The following is a 20,690-nucleotide window of genomic DNA, read 5'->3' as shown; positions in this document are numbered from 1 at the left end:
ATTGGCGAAAATCACGGTCAAGAAAAGATTGTCTCTAAAGGCTGAGACTGTTGCCATCAGTGTCATAACTTTGTCAATTTCAAAGATCTGATGTCTCAGAGGAAGGTGAAGAAAAACTTTATACAACAAGGCAATAATGCAACTCTGCACAGGAGGACAGAGTTCCTCCAGTGACCCATCAAACAGCTCAGGCTATGGCTGAAGTACTGACAGTTCCAGCACACTGTCCCACTAACCTGCTTCAGCCCTGCCTTGGGAAGCCTGCATCCATGTGTCCCAGGCTAGTTCAATGTCCATGATACTTCCATGTCAAATACACTCAAGGCCTGTGCACCACTCAAGGCCTTTGCAGGTTTAGGCCAGGATTTTCAAAGGAGTGTAAGGGAGATGATTGTCCAGTTCACACTGAAAGTTACCCCCAATGGGAATGACACTGGAGTGAATTTCACCACTAGCCCTTGGCTGCTGAGATGAACTTAACAAGAAGTTTGCAAATTATTTCCAAGGCTGTTGGTGAATACATTTTAGACATGGATACTTGTCCGCTGGGAGCTGGTCTGAGAACCACTGCATACATTTCACATGAGACAACAAGCAGTCATCATGTGGTAACAAATTGGAGTCACGTCTGCCAGGGGATAGATCTGAACTGGAGATTTAGAAATTAATGGTGGGAAGAGCTGACATCCCTGGAGGATGCTGTCCTTGGCTTTCTGTAGATCTATCATGGCATGAAAACGGCACTGTGAATTTCTCTACACACACCCTTTACCAGTGTGCCTCAACTCTGTCTTTAAGAAGTCACTCTAGGGATAAGAGGGGAGTTAATAACTACTCATGGTCCAGTGAGTTCTCAGCTCCATCCTGAGAGTGCCAACGTGGGGGGGAATGTGGGCAATTTGTTCCCAGTTGGATGTTGAGATCATGATGAAGTGAACACCATATCTCCTTAAAGACTAGTCAGACCTCACACCAGTTCTGCCAAGATCTATGCTGTTGAGATCACTGGCAATTAGTGCTAAAAGCTTTTGGCCTACCTATCAGTTATATTTGTTCTTGACATTTGTAGGTACAATTTATACATCCTTGTTACATGTCCTTCAGGAGCCTATTCCTGAGAAGCTTATATAAATCGTCTAGGCTCTAAGGTCTCAGACCCTTATTGCAACAAACACATCTTAATCATGATGAAGAATATGTCTACTGTAAATGCTTGGAGAACTGAGAGTAAACCAATATTCCTGATGTTGATCAACAAGTACAGTTGACATTGCAATTTGGATTGGACCATCTCTGAATTTAATGGTAGTTTATTGCTGAGTTGATTTCATTGATCAAAGTGTTTACAAACAGAATACAATTACTAATTCTCCCAGGCACCCATAGTCAGTAGAACCCTGGGGATTTTATCCCAGTAGTCACTGAACAGTACAGAAAGGATTGATGTCTGAGATTCACTAGCAGAGAAGCTTCTCGGTCAAGATAAGTCAGTGTCAGAAATGATGGAACTGTTCAGAAGTGGGAAGGTTTGACTGCTCAGAATAAGGTATTTGTGAGATAGTCTGAAGCATTTTCCTTCTTTACTATTATGACCCCAAGTTCATTTTATGGAGCCATCAACACCTAAATTGTCTCCAGAATTGAGGAAAAATAGATAACCTCTCTCTCACTCTATCTCATCTAATCACTTAATTCAATTTACTCTTATGTATCTAATTGACAGAATTGTTCTTAATTTCTTTCTCTCTGTCTTATCAAAGATATTAAGCATAATGTCTTTCTATCAAGATAACTAATAGTAATGAATGATTCATCTATCTGCCTATCGATTCTATCTATTTGCAATGTCATTTTCAATGACACCTAGGATTCTCTTTCCTCTTACCCAGATTTCAGAGTCCCACAGACACACTGGAGAATCTTATCTATCAAGAAGAACAGAAATTGGTCCAACTGTGTTCCAGTAACATGAGAGGTAAATCTAACCACATATGCTGGCAGTGAAGTGTAAGATTAGACGAGACCAGTCATGTGTCTGGGCTGTTTGTTGTTGGTTTGTCTAATGTTTTTTCTCTCAACACTCTGGTATCTCATTCTCATTAATGGAATGGCACTGTGTGAGGTAGGGAAGTGGGAACAAATGTGGGGGTGATCTTCAATATTCATTGGTAGGGCTGCATGTCTGTCACAATGGGAAAGAAGTCACAGACACTGTGATTTTCCCATTTGTTCATGACTTTTTGGGTGTGTCCATGACTCACCCTGCAGTGGGGGCTCCTGCAGTGCCGGTCCTGCGGGGCTGTACCCAGCCCCCCACTCCAGGCATTGTGACCAAGTGCACGGGGTCGCAGCGCCGCTCAGGTGTGGCCCAACTGCCCCTGTGGAATGGACACAGCAGCTACCAATGTCTGTTCCTGAGGTGAGTGTGGGACAGGGTGTCAGAATCGCCAACCAGAGATGAGTAAGATCCAAGGGATAGAACACCTGAGCTGTGTGAACATAGAGAGATGAGAAAGGGGACAGGGTGAAGCTGATTGTGTAACTGTTATTCTATCTAATCTATCTTTCTATCTATTATGAGATCCCATGCAAACCCCTGAGAGGGATCTAAATACCTATGTGGTCTCAACAGGACCGAGCTATGGAAGAAAACCTAACAGCAGTGACAGAGTTTATCTTTCTGGGCTTCTCAGACCTCCAGCATCTGCAGCCCCTTCTTTTTGTCCTCATCTTCCTCATCTACCTCTTCACACTGATAGGAAATGGCCTCATCATCGCTGTCACAGTTGCTGACCTGGCCCTCCACACCCCCATGTATTTCTTCCTCAGGAACTTGTCAGTCTTGGAGATCTGCTACACTTCAGTGGTCGTCCCTAAGACCTTGACCAACCTCCTGTCAGAAAAGCAGGCTATCTCCTTCCTCGGCTGTGCAGTCCAGATGTACTTCTACCTTTTCTTTGGCAGCACAGAGTGTGGCCTGCTGACTGTTATGTCCTATGACCGGTACGTTGCCATATGCAACCCCATGCGTTACTCACTCATCATGAGCAGAAAGGTCACCCTAAGCTTGGCAGCTATGGTGTGGATCGTGGGCAAGTTGGTGGCATGTGAGCAAATGGCAACCATATTCATGTTACCCTTCCATGGGCCGAATAAAATCAACCACTTCTTCTGCGACGTCCTCCCAGTGCTTAGGCTGGTGACCACGGACACACTGCTCATCAATGCCATTCTTTCCTTTCTCACTATGGTGTTCACAATAGTCCCCTTAATCTTAATCATCACCTCCTATGCAAGCATCATCTGCACCATTCTGAAGATGCACTCAGGAGAGGGGAGACACAAAGCTTTCTCCGCTTGCTCCTCACACCTAATCACAGTCATCTTATTCTACTGCAGTGCCTTTATCACCTACATGAGGCCCAGTTCCAATGTCTCTGTGGACACCGATCGAGCCCTCGCCCTGTTGTACACAGTCATTATTCCAACATTCAACCCAATCATATACAGTCTGAGGAACAAAGAAGTCAAGGAAGCTGTGAGGAAATTCTTGACCAGGAGTAACATTTCTTTGTTCTCATAAATACAGTTGTTTTTTTCTGATCATTGAGCCCCATTGAAGTGTCTCAACATGGGAGGTGTCACAAAGTAGGAAAATGTCTGTATTATTGCCTAACAATATGATGTATAATTTGGTTTCCCTTTTTAGTTCTATATTAGCAGCTGACTCAGGGGGGATAGCTCAGTTGTCTGAGCATGAGCTTGCTAAACCCATGGATGTGAGTTCAACCCTTGAGGGGGACATTCAGGAATCTGGGGCAAAAATCTGTCTGGGGATTGGTCCTGTTTTGAGCAGGGGGGTGGACTAGATGACCTTCTGAAGTCTCTTCTGACGCTGTGATTCTATGACTGTGTAATGTTAAGGCAAAGGAGGTTGTAAAGTGTGCTGTTAACAAACCCATGAAGGGTAATTCAGCCTCTGAGGTACCCACTTCAGAGGGTTAAGACAACAAGGGCTGGGTCATCAACTGGAGGAAGAACCAACTTGGCTGGCACCATCCATGTTAGGATGTTTTACTCTTCCTAAGGCTAGGGCTGAGATCAAAAGACTCTGAAGGGTTAAAAAGGAAGTGGTTAGCTCTGCTGGAACCTGACAAAAAGACCTAGAGCCAACAGGGTGAAGAAAGACAGACAGACAGAGTGAGAGGCAGGAACTGCAGTGGTCAAGCTGTAACTTGGTGCCCAGAGAGAACAGGAGACACCAAGGGTGGGTCATGTCTACTAAGGGGCAGGAGGAGAATGTCAAACATAAGGAAGACAATGGGTCCTGTAGGTCTTTTTGTTATTTTAAAAATCTGCTTCTCTAAGCACTGTGCACGTTTAGGACAAATACTCCTGTTTCTGTGTCACTGCAAATTATTCCTGACTATAAGGTCCCAACGGGAAGCTTTCGCAGTGTCCAAGAACATGTGAATCTGAGAGGCAATGGGGTTGATACCCATGAAGGAGGAAACTGGCAACCCTGTTGGAGTGTGGCTGGATTTCTGGATTCCACCCCAGAGCGAAGTAGAGGCATGAGCTGGCCACATGGAAGGGGTTCACTCCTTGGGCTGGAGAAAGGTCTCAGAAAGGGGCAGCTTACTCAGGAGGCATCCAGAAGGGCAGGTCACATTTAAAGTCTGGTCTGTATTTTATTACATCTACGTTTTAGGAAAGATGTGGACAAATTGGAGAAAGTCTGGAGCAGGGCCACCCAGAGGTTTCAGGGGTCCTGGGGCAAAGCAATTTCAGGAGCCCCTTCCATAAAAAAAGTTGCAATACTATAGAATACTATATTCTTGTGGGGACCCCTGTGGGGCCCAGAGCCTGGGGCAAATTGCCCCACTTGCCCTCCGAAGCAGCAATGGTCTGGAGGAGAGCAACAAAAATGATCAAAGGGTTCAAAAACCTGACAGGAAGAAAGGTTAAAAAAACTAGGCCTGTTTAGTCTTATAAAAAAGAAGGCTGAGATGGGACCTGACAACAGTCTTCAAGTATGTTAAGGGCTGATATAAAGAGGACAGTGATAAATTGTTCTCCATGTCCATTGAAGATAAAACAAGAAGCAATGGGCTTAATCTGTAGCAGGGGAGATGTGGGTTATAGATTAGGAAAATCTTTCTAACTAGAAGGGCAGTTAAATTCTGGACCAGGCTTCCAAGGGAGGTTGTGGAATCCTCATCATTGGAGGTTTTTAAGAACAAGTTGGATAACACCTAGCAGGGCTGCTCCAGGTTTACCTGTTCCTGTCTTAGCACAGAGGGTTGGACTTGATGACCTCTCGAGGTCCCTCTCAGCCCTACATTTCTATGAATGTCTGACAACTACAACTGCCTAAATGACTTCTAATCTCCTACCAACAGCATTTTCTGTTAAAAAAAAACAAACAAAAATAAAAACACCTGGGAAATTCACTCACAAAGAATTTGTGAATGCAGAGTTACGTTTGTACAGGGCTGGTGACATAGCATGCCTATGTGCTTTAGCAATTTTGTGATTGTCACCTTCATTGAGACCTTTGTTTTCCATTGTAACCTCCTTGTTGGTTTAGAACATCCAGATGCTAGTGTAAAAGAGGCCCATCCTGACAGCATCAATCTTTCTGAGCACTGCTGCCCCTGCTAGAGTGCAGGATGCCTTGGAAATCACTCACAGGGAGAGATCCATCACTGGCCATCAATGCGTACTGATTCTTCTATCCTGGAACAATGGGTTTTCTGCTGGCAGGGCCACTGGCTTTGATTGACTCGCTACACAGAAGCAAACAGGGATAGGATTTGGAGCTGGAAAATTCCCTCAGCAAAAGCACCTGGAAATAGGACGTGGTTGTGAGACTCAGCATCACCTAAGGATGCTGACCAGAACCAGGGGTGGTGAGATCAGACTGAGAGGGGTGCCTTGAGGATGTTGTTCTTCTAAGTTCTGTACCTCTGGCGTGGTGTTGTAAAGTGTTTGCGTCTCTTGCTTTCCTGCTGCATTGTCCCTGAAGGATTTGTCTGGGCTCCCACTGCCAGGTGAGGGGGAATGGGTATAAGTAACTGGTGGATGGGAGAAATGAGTCAGTTGTTTTGTGGTCTAAGACAGGTGGACTGCAGACTCCCACTGCCCAAGAAGGGTGTCATGCAGGGAGTCCTCACCTGGAAATATGCCTAAAAGAGACCCAGAGCTAGAGACAGTTACCAGTCACTATCTAGACCAAGAGGGGTTAGAATCACATGGGAACCATAGTTTGGGTCTGAGTACAACAGGCTGATGCCTTACAAGGGGGAGGGCAGGGCCAGGTTGTAACAGCACCCACTGAAATAAATGAAGCAGTTCACATTTCCGAGCTATAGTTTCAGGCTCTCTGCATACTCAGATATTGCCACAGGGGTTTCACTCAGGTCATATTTGCTAGGTTTTCTTTGCAACCACACCCTCTAAAGACTTAGGGCTAGAGTCACAAGGGGGATTTAGATGCCTTACTGCCTAACTTAGGTTCCTAAGGCCAACATTTAGACACTATTAACAGTCATGAAACCCCTGCCCGATAGTTGTCCTCAGGAACCTATGTTTCCACCAGTAAAGTCCCAGAGGTGCCTACATTTTTGATGGTGGGCTTGTGCGAAGCCATCAAATTACTGACCCCATTGATCAACTCAGCACTGATTCATGCCAACTCCCCAGTGTATATAAACTTGGTGCTCCCTCAGTATCTCACTTGTGGGGGTCTAATCTGGTAGGTGTGCTCAGAGGTGTCTCTCAATCTCCTCTGTTGAAGCTGTTCTACTCTGTATATGTACTGAAATGTTCATTGGAGCAGGGAGTGGAATGCGGGTATCCCAGGAGAATGTTCTAGAAATTAGCTCTGTAGAGTCCTAGAAGGTATAGAGAGAGTGGGAATAACTCTATAGCCATTCTCCCGAGACCCAGGTTTCACTCCCTGCTCCAATGAAGATTTGCATGTCAATACTACAGCCACACAGCTACAGTGTTGCAGCTGTGTCACTATTGCATAGACACTTACTTTGTCAGTGGAATGAGTTTATCCATTGATGTAGTGAATCCACCTCTCTGAGAAACAGTAGCTAGGCCAACAGAAGAATTCGTCCTTTTACAAACTGCCCCCCTGCTCAAGACCTCATGGCTCTGTCACACCCTGCTCCTGAAAAAGGCAGTGGAGAGGATCCTCCAAGCTGTCTAGAAGGGTTATGTGGGACACAGCCAATCAGGGCCCAGCAGGCTTGTAAAAGAAGAGCTTCAGGGCCAGAATGAGTCCGTTCCTTGCTGGAACTGGTGGAGTGTGGATGGTGTGTGGCTGGCCGAGGGAGTGAGAAGGAGCTCTAGGCTGGTAGCTGGGACCCTATTCAGACAAGGTCCTGAGGTAAGGGTGAAGAAGCTGCAGGGCTGTAGGGAAGTGGCCCGAGGAATTAAAGCAGCGGTATGACTTAGATAAAGGGACACAGTGAACGGCTGCTATCAACAGGGTCCCTGGGCTGGGACTCAGAGTAGTGGGCAGGTCTGGGTCCCCCCACCCCCATTAGCCACTGGGGGAGTAGTAGCCTGGAATTTGAGGCACCCCAGAAGGGGAATGGAACACCTTGGTGGCCCAGAGAGGGCAAGGACATTGCCTCGTGTGGAAAACCCCTGAGAGTATGGCTCAACACCAAGGCCAAGACCATTGATAGATTACAGGACTAATTAAGGACCTGAGCCGAAGGAGGGCTACAGTGAAAGAAAGTGTAAGCCTGCACACACTCAACCAAGGGCCCTCACTAGGTGTGAGAACCCCAATCCTATTACATCCCTGCTTTCAGTTGCTTATAACTTTGTCAAATTCTTTCTGTCAACTCTGCTATCACAGCTAAATTCCATTTGGGGATGTTACTCCCTTCTTGCAGGTTCAAGGTAAAACTAAATTCTCTAGGCTTTAATTCACCCCTAGTTAAAATTTTTGTAAAGAACCTCACACTATTATATCTACATGTCATAATTTAGTCACACATCACAGGGTAGAAATAAGTCCTATTGACTCCCTAAAGCATAAGTGGTTCTTCCTGAAAGAGAGGCAGGAGTCAATTTGGAACGGGGAAAGGTGGTGGTATGCTACTGAAGCTTGATCAGCTGTGGAGGTGACTTGAATTCATAGAGGTCTTGGTCCTCCGATTTCCAGAGCAGCCTAGGATAGACCGTAGGACAAAGTTAATAATGTGTGGATCTTATGGCAACAGAGCATTCTCTAGTTCTCTGCTAAGGCAAATGGAGTCTGATGTCTCTGCTCACACCACACCCATATCTCAGTCTCCAACTAAAATACCATACTCCACTCCAAATCCAATAAGCATTTAAAGTTTCTGCTGTCAAATGGTCAAAAAAGAATTTTTTGCTCAAATAAAGATTTGTAGCTGGGATTTTCAAAGGACCCCAGGGAGTTAGGCACTCACTTTCCATTGGACATAGTGCAAAGCTAGCTGGATTCCTAAATCCCTTGGGCCTCTTTGAAAATCCCAGTCTCAGTCCTTACCATTAGGGAAACCAAGTTTGAAAATCTGGTCCAATATGTCATCAGTAGGTTTCAGAGTCACCACCCTATCTGAGAAGTAATGGAACCAAAATTCATCCCTGGTATAAATCCATTGATTTAAATGATGTTAGAACAGATATTTTAATCTGGGTATTTCAAATGACCCCTAAGAATTGTAGATGCTCAAGACCTCTTTCCATTCACAGCCCTATAGGGTCCTTTATCGCGTCATATATGGAGAGTTTATTTTCCATCCATATGATTTAGATGCTTATTTCTGCAGAAATTGTCAAAGACACCAGAAAAGTGGCTGTGATCTATGCTCCACTCCAAAGAGCCACAATCTGGCTTTGGATATCAGTGGGTATAGATGTACATCAACATGAACACTACTATTTCCAAATACAATTTGCATCACCACTACACAGTACAGTTACAGGTATTTCACCAGAGAACAAACTGACAATATCTCCCTTCCATTCCCCCTCCTCCCCACTGGAATTCCACCCAAAGCAGCTTCATATTTGAACACAAATGCTCTAGGGATGTGTTCTCAAGAGTCCTTTTAAAGAATACATATTCAAGATCTCCTCCAAGGTCTCCATTGTTAGTAATGCAGAGCCAGCATCATTTGTTTATTTGAACTGGTAGGTGAGAGGCATTTCACATATTACTATAGCTATTATAATGATTGTGAATGTTCATTCTTTCATGGATGTTTTGAATCTCTTTCATCTATCTAGTCTATTTCATCATTTCTCGCTTTAGTGAGTTATATGAAACTTTCCGGTGCTATGGGGTACACAATTTCACTCTTCTGTAGTGTCCGAAGGGCACAGAAATTTTGAATATAAACACTTTATTTATGTTGTGCTTTTGTTTCTGAATGTACAGCTAATTTGCAAACATGAGAGAGTATAATCTTTCTGATTTAGGTAAGGAGAAAAATAATGTATCCTGATATCAATTGGACTATGGCACTTTGTATGCTGAAAATTTGGAAACATAAAATAGATCAAAATAAAACATAGGGTGATTCTATATTTTACCACTATCTTTTACTAATGCTTTTAATAAAAGCATTCACAATCATCATCTTCACCATCACCATCGTCTCTGTCTCATAGCCAGTATTGAATCTATCAGAATCAGATGGGTAGCAAGTGCTTGTCATAATATTATTTTCCCATTTCTCTTTTTGTGTGTTTCTTTCTGTCTCTATCTATCTGACCATTTGTCTCTCTGTTGGAATATTCAAAACTTTCCAGTGTTGTGGAGGCAGAATATGGCTTTTCTTTAAAGCCTTGTATTAACCTTCCACGCCATTTAGGGGCACGTAGATTTCATATATGCAATCATGAGAAACTGCAATTTTGGTCATTTAGCTAAACTGAAAACAAATGGATCCCAATACCAAGAGGACTGCCATACTTTGCATGGTGGAAATATCAAGCAGTTAAAGAAAGAATAAAATGATTGCATATTTTGTATATTTTATTAATTAAAAATAAGTTACACTCCTCATCATTCTATCTCACCAAATTATTTACTCTTCATCTACATGCATCTCTCTCTCTCTCTTAATCTGAGTTAATTGAAATTTACAGTTGTGGAGGGTAGAATCTGGCTCTTTAGTAGAAAGACATTGTAACCTACTATGTCTTTGACAGGTACATACATTTCATACTTATATCCTTTTATCCTTTTTTAAAATGTTTATTTTGAATGAAATCTGGAAATGTATAGCAGCTAAAGAAATGAAGATTAGATTGTTTTTTATATTTTATTAGCTAGTGGTAATAATCTTTCTCTCCACTGTCACTGTTTTCACAGTACCATGCCTCTGACCGTAGTACTAGAGTTACAGTCCATGAAGATTAAAATCCTTTATTTATCACTTGAATGTGTGTGATATGATCCATGGAAGGACAAACTTTCTCCAATACACAAGCACTAGTCCTGGCTAAGGGAAAGACTGGTATCTAAGAGTTAAAGCAAAGATGGTGAATCAGGAGATTTCCTATGTGCCCCTTCAGGTACTCATAAAGGTGTGTGATCTACCAATGAGGGAAGGATTCTTGAGTTCTATCCCAAGCTCAGAAAGGGAGTGAGCTCTGCTGTTTAGTGATCTGGGAGACTCAGAATCAGGACTCCTGGGTTCTATTCTCAACTCTGAGAGGTGAGTAGGGTCTATTGCTTAGAGAAGCAGAGGTTGGGAGCCAGCACTCCTGGTTTCTATTCCAAGTTTTGGCAGGTGAGTGGGGTCTAGTAGATTAGCACATGGGGCTTGGAGACAGGTCTCATGGATTGTATTGCAGGCTCTGGGAGGGAGTGTATTGTAGTGGTTAGACAGTGAGGTCTAGGAGCCACGAGCATTCTTCAGCCCTGGGAATGGTGCATGCTCTAGCAGTGATATTCCTGGGATCGAATACAAGCTCCAAAAGGCAAGCAGGTTCTAGGGTTCAGATCAGGGTCAGGGAATCAGGATGTCTAGCCTCCATTCCTGGATCTGAGAGGGAAATGGGATCTAAAGGTTAGAGGGGATTAGTAGGAAGAAATTCTAGACTCCTGGTTCTGCCAGTGACCAAATTGAAATATGCAAATTCTTGTATCATAACTCCTTTTCCCTTGTTTATAGACCATTCTTTTCTCTGCTGCAGTCAGGTGAAGATGTGGTCATGGAGAATCACCCACACCAACTGAATTCATCCTTCTTGGATTTCATAATATTCAGGGGTTACATTTCCTACTGTCTTGGGTTATCTCCGTCATCTACATCTTCACTATCGTGGGGAACATGTTCATCGTCTTCCTCTCCTTGGTGGAACCATGCCTCCAAACCCCAGTGTACTTCTTCCTGGGAAACCTCTCCCTCCTAGACGTCTGCCAGATCACCTCCACTGTCCCCCAGATGCTGGTGCACCTCATCTCAGGCAGGAGCAGTATCTCCTATGCAAGGTGTGCAACACAACTCTACTTCTTCCTCTTTTTTGTGGGTCCTGAGTGCATCTTGCTGGCCACCATGGCGTATGACCGCTACATGGCCATATGCAAACCCCTGCACTACACCCTGTTCATGAACAGGAAGTTTTGTGTTCTGCTGGTGTCAGTTTCCTGGCTTAGTGGTGCACTCAATGCAGCCTTGCACACATTCCTCACTATCCACCTGCCCTTCTGTGAGGCCAACAGGATCAACTACTTCTACTGTGATATCCCACCACTGCTGGCTCTTTCCTGTGGAGACATCTCATTCAATGTCACCATGATACTGGTCTCCAGCATCTTCTTGGGGTGGAGCCCCACCCTGTGCATTGGACTTTCATATGGGTACATTGTTCCAAGGATACTGAAGATACATTCCCCTGAGGGGAGGAGCAAGGCCTTCTCCACCTGTGTGTCACATCTCACTGCAGTCCTGCTCTACTATGGAAGTAGTATCTTCACCTATGTCAGACCCCTCTCTAGCTACTCACTGAATAATGACAAGTTAATCTCTCTGTTGTACAACATCATCACCCCCATGTTAAACCCATTGATCTATACTCTGAGGAACAAGGACGTAAAGAGAGCCATGAAAAAGGTCCTTGTAAGGAAAATGTTATTCTAAGAGAATCAAGAATACTGGCATCGGTATCTACTTCCATGAATGGGATGTAGTAAATTAGAACATGTGGGTTCTGGGAGTCAGGACTCTGGGTTCTATTCTGCTTTCTGGGAAGGGAGTGGGTTTTAGTGGTTAGAGAAGGGGGACACCGGGAGTCAGGATCCTAGGTTACATTTGATGACTCTTGCAGGGGAATGGGTCTAGGTGTTGGAGCAGCAGAGTTGAAGCCTCAGGACTGTTGCAAAGAGCTTTCATGTCTATGGATGAAAGCTTTTATAGGGTGCTAAATATTATTAAATGTGGAGGTTAATCACTAGGAAGGTTCGAGAAAGGATCCAACAATAGAACATTACAATTAACCTTAATTTATAAACATAATGTTTGTTGCTGTGTGGCCTTGAACGTGTTTCACATATTTATGAAAGACGTGGACAAATCGGAGAGAGTCCAGCTGAGAGTAACACAAATGATAAAAGGTTTAGCAAACCTGACCTATGTGGAAAGGTGAAAAAAGGTGGGCATGTTTAGTCTTGAGAAAAGAAGACTGAGTGGGGACCTGATAACAGGCTTCAAATATATTAATGGCTCATCTAAAGATGAGAGGGATCAATTCTTCTTCATGCCCACTGAAGGTAGGAGAAGCAGCAATGGGCTTAATCTGCAGCAAGGGAGATTTAGTTTAGCTATTAGGAGAAGCTTTCTAACTGTCAGGGGAGTTGAGCTCTGGATAGGGGCAGCTCTAGGTATTTTGCCACCCCAAGCACTGCAGGCAGACTGCCTTCGGTGGCTTGCCTGCAGGAGGTTCCCGGTCCCATGGACCTGCGGGAGGTCTGCCAAAGCCATGGGATCAGCAGACCCTCCGCAGGTATGCAGCCAAAGGCACCCTGCCTGCCGCCCTCATGGCGACCGGCAGAGCACCCCTCACGGCTTGCCGCCCCAAGCACATGCTTGGCATGCTGGTGCCTGGAGCTGCTCCTGGCTCTGGAACAGGCTTCCAAAGGAGGTTGTGGAATCCCTATCAATGGAGGTGTCATGGTACAATTCCCCACTCTGAACCTTAGTGTCCAAAAGATGGGGTACCAGCATGAATTCCTCTAAGCTCAATTACCAGCTTAGAACCTGTAGTGCTGCCACCAACCAGGAATTCCAGTGCCTGGTACACTCTGGTCCCCACAAAACCTTGCCCGGGGACCCCCAAGACCCAGACCGTCTGGATCTTAACACAAGGAAAGTAAACCCTTTCCCTCACCGTTGCCTCTCCCAGGCTTCCCCTCCTTGGGTTACTCTGGAAGATCACTGTGTGATTCAAACTCCTTGAATCACAAAACAGAGAGGACAATTCACCTTCCTCCCTCCTTCTCTTTCCCGCTCCCAGACTCTTCCTGAGAGAAAGTAATCCTGGCACAGAGAGAAATTAGCCTTTCTCTCCCCCTTCCCTCCTTTCTCCCCACCAATTCCCTGGTGAATCCAGACCCAGTCCCCTGGGGTCTCACCAGAATAAAAAAACAATCAGGTTCTTAAACAAGAAACTTTTAATTAAAGAGAGAAAAACAGTAAAAATTAGCTTTGTAAATTTAAAATGGAATAGGTACAGGGTCTTTCAGCTATAGATACTGGGAATACCCTCCCAGTCTAAGTATACAAGTACAAATTAGAATCTTTTCAGCAAAATACCAATTTGAACTCCTTTCAGCCAAATACACATTCAAACTTCTTCCAACCAAATACACATCTGCAAATAAAGAAAACAAACATAAACCTAACTCACTTTATCTACCTAGTACTTACTAGTCTGAGCTTATAAGAGCCTGTATTGGAGAGATTGGAGAGAAACCTGGTTGCACATCTGATCCCTCTGAGCCCCCAGAGTGAACAACAACCAAAACTAACAGCACAGCACAAAAACTTCCCTCCCTCAAGATTTGAAAGTATCCTGTCCTCTGATTGGTCCTCTGGTCAGGTGACAGCCAGGCTTACTGAACTTGTTAACCCTTTACAATCAAAGAGATATAAAGTACTTCTGTGCTATTCACTTTTCTTATCTGTTTATGACAGGAGGTTTTTAGGAACAAGTTGGACAGACACCTGTCAGGTATGGTCTAGGTTCACTTGGTCCTGCCTCAGCACAGGGGGCTGGACTTGATGACCTCTCAAGGTCCCTTACAGCCTGACATTTCTATGATTCTATGATATACATTCGACTAAAAAAATGAAATTTTGGGCCAGTCCTTCAACTACTTAAGCATGTGGGCTCAGATTTCCGAGGGAGCCTAAGGAAGTTAGGCACCCAACTCCCCTTGATTTTTCAATGAACTCCTTTATGCCCCTTTGAAAATCATGGCCATAAGTAATTGTTGGATTGACTTACATCCTCTCCCCTCCTGCCAATGCTCGTGAATCCCTTCACTCATGGGAGTAAGAGTCCACAGGCCTGTAAACATCTCTGCCATGTTTCATTTGATGCTCCATCCCTGATATGGGTGCATATTAATAGTGGATGAATTGAATATTCCTTATTGCCTAACTCCCTCAAATGCTGAGGCTTGGATTTTCATGAGAGCCAAAGGGATGTAGGTGTCCATCTCCCATTGGGAGTTAGCCTCCTTCAAAAAACAAAATAAAACTGCCCAACCTTTTTCTGTCTGTAAAATTATTTCATATCTTTAGATGAGAAATAGTGTGGAAGGTCTGGTCTACATGGCAAAGTTTGCCAAACAGCTATGTGGGTTAGGAGTGTGAAAAAAGTCACAGTCCCTCACTGACATGCTATGCCACCAAAATCCATCATGTAGAGGAACTATGCTGACAGAAGAGTGTACCTGATGGCATAGCTTATGTCATTCAGGCAGATGGTGTAGCTATGCCAGTATGGTGCTCTGCTGACACACCAATCTCAGCCAGGAGTCTGTAATAAACAAGGCCAAAGTAACCAAAAAGTTCAGTTATAGTATTTCTCATTTCCCTGTGTTTATTTCTCATTAACTTATACTAATTATGTTCATTTCTTTCTCCTTTTGTGTACTATTTAATCCTATGTATTTTTTTTCTCTGCAAAATGTGTGGGGTATATTTTGTCTAAAATGGTGTTACATAAAATAAAATTGATTCCATATTATTCTTTAGTATCTATCTCATCTATCCTATGTATGCCATCCAGAAATAAGGTGTGCATTTTTAACACTGAGAGTAATTAACCATTGGAACAACTTACCAAGGGTTGCGGTACTTTCTTCATCACTGACAATTTTTAAATCAAGATGGGATTTTTTTTTCCCCAAAAAGATCTCTAGAAATTATTTTGGGCAATTCTCTGGCCTATGTTATACGGGAGGTCAGACTAGCTGATCACAATGGTCCCTTCTGGCCTACGAATCTATAGCTACTTATATGACTCCCATCACCATAGTATCTGAGCATCTCACTAATAGCTCAGAGAAGACAGTGAGGTTTCTCCATTGCACATGGGTCTATTTTTATTTGGGAAGCTTCTGGAATTCTGGGGCCCTGATCTGAGCACAGAATTTCCAGGAGTGGGGAGGGTATCCTCAGACTCATTCGAAGAGGGGCTATCCCATCCCTGCTATAGGAGAAGAGGCCTTGGGGAAAAAAGGGACCTACAGCTGAGCAGGTGCTGTTTCCCTAGAGATGTATATAGAGAGAGTATTCCCGCTCTGCTCTGGGTAGGCCAGACAGAGGGAGCCCAAGCACGAGAATGCCTCTGTAGCCTAGTGGTTACAGCACTCAGCTGGGAGACCCAGAATCCAGTTTCCCTGCTCCAATGACTTTCATTATTTATCCACGCTGGAATGACTCCAGCAGGAGGGATTGAGTGAGCCCCCAGTCAGAATATCCCACAGAACAGTGGTTTGAGAGGTGGCAAAGCCCTGTTCAAATCCCTTCTGCCACTCAGCATGAGAGATGTGAACATGAGGTCTCCCATATCCCAGGTGTGCCTCATAAACATTAGGCTAAAAGTTATGGGGGACGCCTCTTTCCCCCACTTGCAGAAAAAAGTTTGGTTGTTGAACTGTCTGAGGGGGCAGGGCTTAGCACACATTCCTCTCCTTGTCGTGTCCATTGGTTACCTTAGCTGATTCCCCAACCAGAGTTCTGGCTTTTACAAATCTCATTCTGAGGCATTTGTCACTTCCCACTCATTGCACAGGGAGCCTGAGATCTGAACTCAGCCTTTGTGAATCCCAGACTCCCAGTGGTTATCTAGGTACCTAAAAGTTAGGTCTGGTGACACACAGTGTCCCCATGCCTAGTTTACGAAGCTAGCCCATAGTTCTTCTGGATGGTGCCAGGCAGACAGTCCAGGAGCCTGCCTCACTCCAGTTCACCCATGGAGAAGCATGGCACGGCATAAGCCCTCCCTGTGTCGACACACAGGCATCTGTGGACTCCAGCACTCACCCCGGCACTAAAACTCCACCAGAGGCAGGGGGTAATTGGCCACAGCTATGGGACCCTCTCCCCACAGCAGTAGTGGGGCTAGATGACTCTTTGCGGTCACCTGTTGAACAGGGTAACTGTCATAGGTTTCACCCCCACTCTGAACTTTAGAGTACAGATGTGGGGACCTGCATGAGAACCACTAAGCTTAATTACCAGCTTAGATCAGTATGCTGACACCACCCAAATCGTTTAAAACAGCTGTTTATGAGTCAGTTGGGAAACTTTGTCTTCCTCCTCAAAATATCTCCCTCTCAAGTACTGTAAACTTCCCTGGGTAACCTTGAGAGACTTCTCCACCAATTTCCTGGTGAACACTGATCCAAACCCCTTGGATCTTAAAACAAGGGAAAAAATCAATCAGGTTCTTAAAAAGAAGACTTTTAATTAAGGAAAAGGGGTGAAAGGAATGCCTCTGAGATTAGCATGTAAGCTACTCTCACAGACAACAGATTTATAACACAGAGGATGTTCCCCTGGGCAAAAACCTTAGTTACACAAAAGAAAACCCAATTTGATTATCCCTCTTATGCAAATAAGAAAAAGTCATAAAAGGAAATAAACATAAGCTAATTCATTCATTTTCTAATACTCACTATCCTAGCTGATTCCTGGATCTTTTCACTCTGGCACAGAACCTAATGAATAGAACAAAGGAGGAACTTCCCCCTTCCTCTTGAAACATCTTGGCCCCCCATTGGTTCCTCTGGTCAGGTGTCAGCTAGGCTAGCTGAGCTTCTTAACCCTTAACTCTCTGTTTATGACAGTAACAAAATCACAGAAACATAGAAATGTTGGGCTGGAAGGGATCTCCTGAAGTCATCAGTTCCAGTCCCAGTCATGAGGCAGGATCAAGTTTTTAGAGTTAGAATGTTTTTCCAAAAACCTAACCGAAATCTAAGCCCATTACTTCTTGCCCTACCTTCAGTGGAAATGGAGAACAATTGATCCCCATACTCTTTATAACAATCTTTATCAGGTCCCCCCAGTTTTCTTTTCTCAACACTACCCATGCCCAGTTTTTTCACCTTTCTACATAGGTCAGGTTTTCTAAATCTTTCATCACTTTTGTTGCTCTCCTCTGGACTCTTTCCAATTTGTCCTCATCTTTCCTAAAGTGTGGCACCCAGAACTGGACACAGTACTCCAGCTGATGCCTCACCAGTGCCAAGTTGTGTGGGACAATTAACTCCTCTGTCTTACATACAAGACTTCTGTTAGGACATCCCAGAATGATATTAGCCTTTTTCACAATTGCATCACATTGTTGAAGCATACTAAATTTTTGATCCACCATAACCCCAGATCTTCTCCACAGTACTACCACCTAGTCAGTCATTCCCCATTTTGCAGTTGTGCATTTGATTTTTCCTTCCTAAGTGAAGTACTTTGCACTTATCTTTGTTGAATTTGATGCTAATTAATTTAGACTAATTCTCCAAATTGTCAATGTTGTTTTGAATTCTAATCCTGTCCTCTAAAGTGCTTGTTTCCCCTCAAAGCTTGGTATCATCTGCAACTTTTATAAGCATACTTTCTACTCCGTTATCCAAGTAATTCATTAAAATGTTGAATGGTATTGAAACCAGCACTGACCCTGTGCGACCCCGCTAGATACGTCCTCTTACTTTGACAGTGAACCATTCATAACTCCTCTTTGAGTATGGTCTTTCAACCAGTTGTGCACCCATCTTATAATAATTTGTCTAGACTGCATTTTCATAGTCTGTTTAGGAGAATGTCATGTGGGACTGTGTCAAAAGCCTTACTAAAATAAAGATATATCTCGTCTACTGCTTCCCCTCATCCACCAACCCAGTAACCTGTCAAGGAAGGATATTTTGTTGGTTTGGCATGATTTGTTTTTGACAAATACTTACTGACTATTCCTTATAAAGCCCACTTCACTTTCCATTTCCTTTAGTGCACAAAGAGGTATTATGCTTGTTTCAGGTGCAAAGTCTAGAGGAGTGGCCTACAGGATGATATAATGGCTCTGTTTATATCTATGTTATGCCTCCCTCTAGCAGCTAGCCCCAGAAGAGAACAAGAGAGTTACTAGTGGCTAAAGGAGATCTGTTTTCACTTGAGTGGTAGAGGCCAGGTATTCCAGCATGGGATTTTCAAAGAAGACTAGGGGAGTTCAAAGGCCTTTGAAAGTATCCCCTTTGAAAATCATGAAACAAAGTTTACAGTCCTCCTTTCTCATGAAACAGCCAGTCCCCATGGCTTTTGCTTAAAGCTCGGTGAGTTATTGATTTTTTGATTCAGTGTGGTTTGTTTCAGTTTCAAACTGCATGTTGGGGAGTTGGTTGGTTGTTTGTCTCACCAAAATGAAAAAAGAAAACAAAACAAAATCATTGAGATCTAATGAAACATTTTGCATGTTGACTCAAGTTCACATTATGAAAATGTAAATATTGTTTCATAAATATAATGTTGATTAGAAATGAGGTTTCGTTTCCAAAATGTCACAATGACTTGTTTTGACATTTCCCCCATATGACACTCTGTATCTCGGGGTAACACACCACATCCCCATATTTATCCTTATAATATGATTGTGTGGTTTCCAATGCAAAGTTTGTCATGTCCGATGTCTTTGGAAGGCTCATGATGCACTGAGCATTGTTGTTATAGTAACGTACAGGTTATAACTAACTGTATATAGTTACGAGGTTGAAAATGTTAAAACAAGACCAGTCAAAACTCTCCAGGAGCAGAGGGATAGTTCCAACCTCATCAGGGCATATATTGGACAAACCCGGCCAAACTTCACAGGAACAGAGGACGCTGGCCTAGGCAGCAACAAAGAATCAGTTGGACTCTCAAGTGAGTCACCCACCTTCCCTTGGTTGGTTTGGGACTATGATAAGATAATACTCACCTGACTCTGAAGGGGGAGAGGAAAAGCCAAGAGGGAAGGAAGAACCTTATAAAAGGGAGAGATATTGGCCATGCTCTCCCTCTTCCACCTCCATTTACAGATACCACCACCAAGCGACTGAAGTGCTAATCAAAGTGGTGAGCCTGGCTGAAAGGCAACCAGCCAGCCTGTGGTGAGAAGCATCTAAGTTTGTAAGGGTACTGAAAGTGTTAAAATCAGCTTAAAATGTGTTTCGCTTTTATTTAATTTGACCAAATCTGACTTCTTGTGCTTTGATTTATAATCATTTAAAATCTATCTTTTGCAGTTTATAAATGTGTTTGTTTATTCTTCCTGAAGCAGTGCATTGGTCTGAGGCATGTCAGTGACTCCTCTTGGGATAACAAAGCTGGCACATATCAATTTCTTTGTTAAATTGACAAACTCATATGAGCTTGCCGGGTCCAGTGGGCATAACTGGAGATTGCAAGATGGAGGTTCCTAGAGTTGTGTCTGCGACCGGAGATATTGGTTAGTGTCATTCTGTTGCACGATCCACTCAGCAGCTGGCTAAAAGTTCTCATTCACCTAGCTGGGAGCAGCTTACATGCTGGAGGCTGTGTGTGAACAGCCCAGGAGTGGGGGTTCTCACAGCAGAGCAGGGTAAGGCTGCCTCCCAGAATGGAGGATTGGAATGACCTAGTAGATCACTGGTCCAGATAGCACCAGAGGGGAATGTCACCCCCTCCAAACAATTTTCAGTTTCTTTTTTGGGCCAAAACTATTTGCCAAATTTGAGCCAAAGAAGGTAGTTTTGGTGCCCTCCAAATGCATTTTTCAGTGAATTAGAATTGCTGGTATCTTGGGCTAGCTGCTGAGGATACTTTCTGCTCCCCCCCATCCAAGCATGGTTGAAAAAATGTTCCTACAGAGTGCACCCCTTCAGGTCTCAGGCTTCATGCCTCCACCTCCCGGATGCAGAATTCTGTGATTCTCTCCCTCTTAGACTGGGCTGCAGCACATTGTGTATTGACCATGTTTACTCAGCAGATCTGACCGAATTCAGCACCTGCATGTCTTCTCTTCAGGAGCTGCTGCCAGCATTGAATGCAGTGATCAGACAAATTTCGCAAGACAAAATATTGTTTAATCTTAACAGTGGGAACGAAGCATAACATAAGAGAAAATAATTTTTAAAACAACAATGTGTCTACATACATGTC

The 20,690-nt window shown here is 43.8% G+C and overlaps 1 protein-coding gene and 1 pseudogene across 1 annotated transcript; both read left to right on the top strand.

Annotated features, from left to right (window-relative positions):
* Positions 1 to 2,447: 2,447 nt before the first annotated feature.
* On the top strand, positions 2,448 to 4,433 carry LOC127040968 (olfactory receptor 10A7-like). The gene has a single exon (XM_050935494.1). The coding sequence runs from the start codon at positions 2,618 to 2,620 to the stop codon at positions 3,581 to 3,583; it is 966 nt and encodes a 321-aa protein (XP_050791451.1). The 5' UTR covers positions 2,448 to 2,617; the 3' UTR covers positions 3,584 to 4,433.
* Positions 4,434 to 9,336: 4,903 nt separating this feature from the next.
* On the top strand, positions 9,337 to 12,153 carry LOC127040961 (olfactory receptor 5V1-like; annotated as a pseudogene).
* The last annotated feature ends 8,537 nt before the right edge of the window (positions 12,154 to 20,690 follow it).

Source organism: Gopherus flavomarginatus, assembly GCF_025201925.1.
Source record: "Gopherus flavomarginatus isolate rGopFla2 chromosome 12 unlocalized genomic scaffold, rGopFla2.mat.asm SUPER_12_unloc_1, whole genome shotgun sequence".
In the NCBI taxonomy this organism is placed as follows: Eukaryota; Metazoa; Chordata; order Testudines; family Testudinidae; genus Gopherus; species Gopherus flavomarginatus.
The sequence above is the reverse complement of the archived record's forward strand: the minus strand, read 5'-3'. Positions and strand labels throughout refer to the sequence as shown.

Coding starts and splice junctions, on each gene's coding strand:
- LOC127040968 (XM_050935494.1), top strand. CDS start 2,618: ATGTGGTCTCAACAGGACCGAGCTATGGAAGAAAACCTAACAGCAGTG.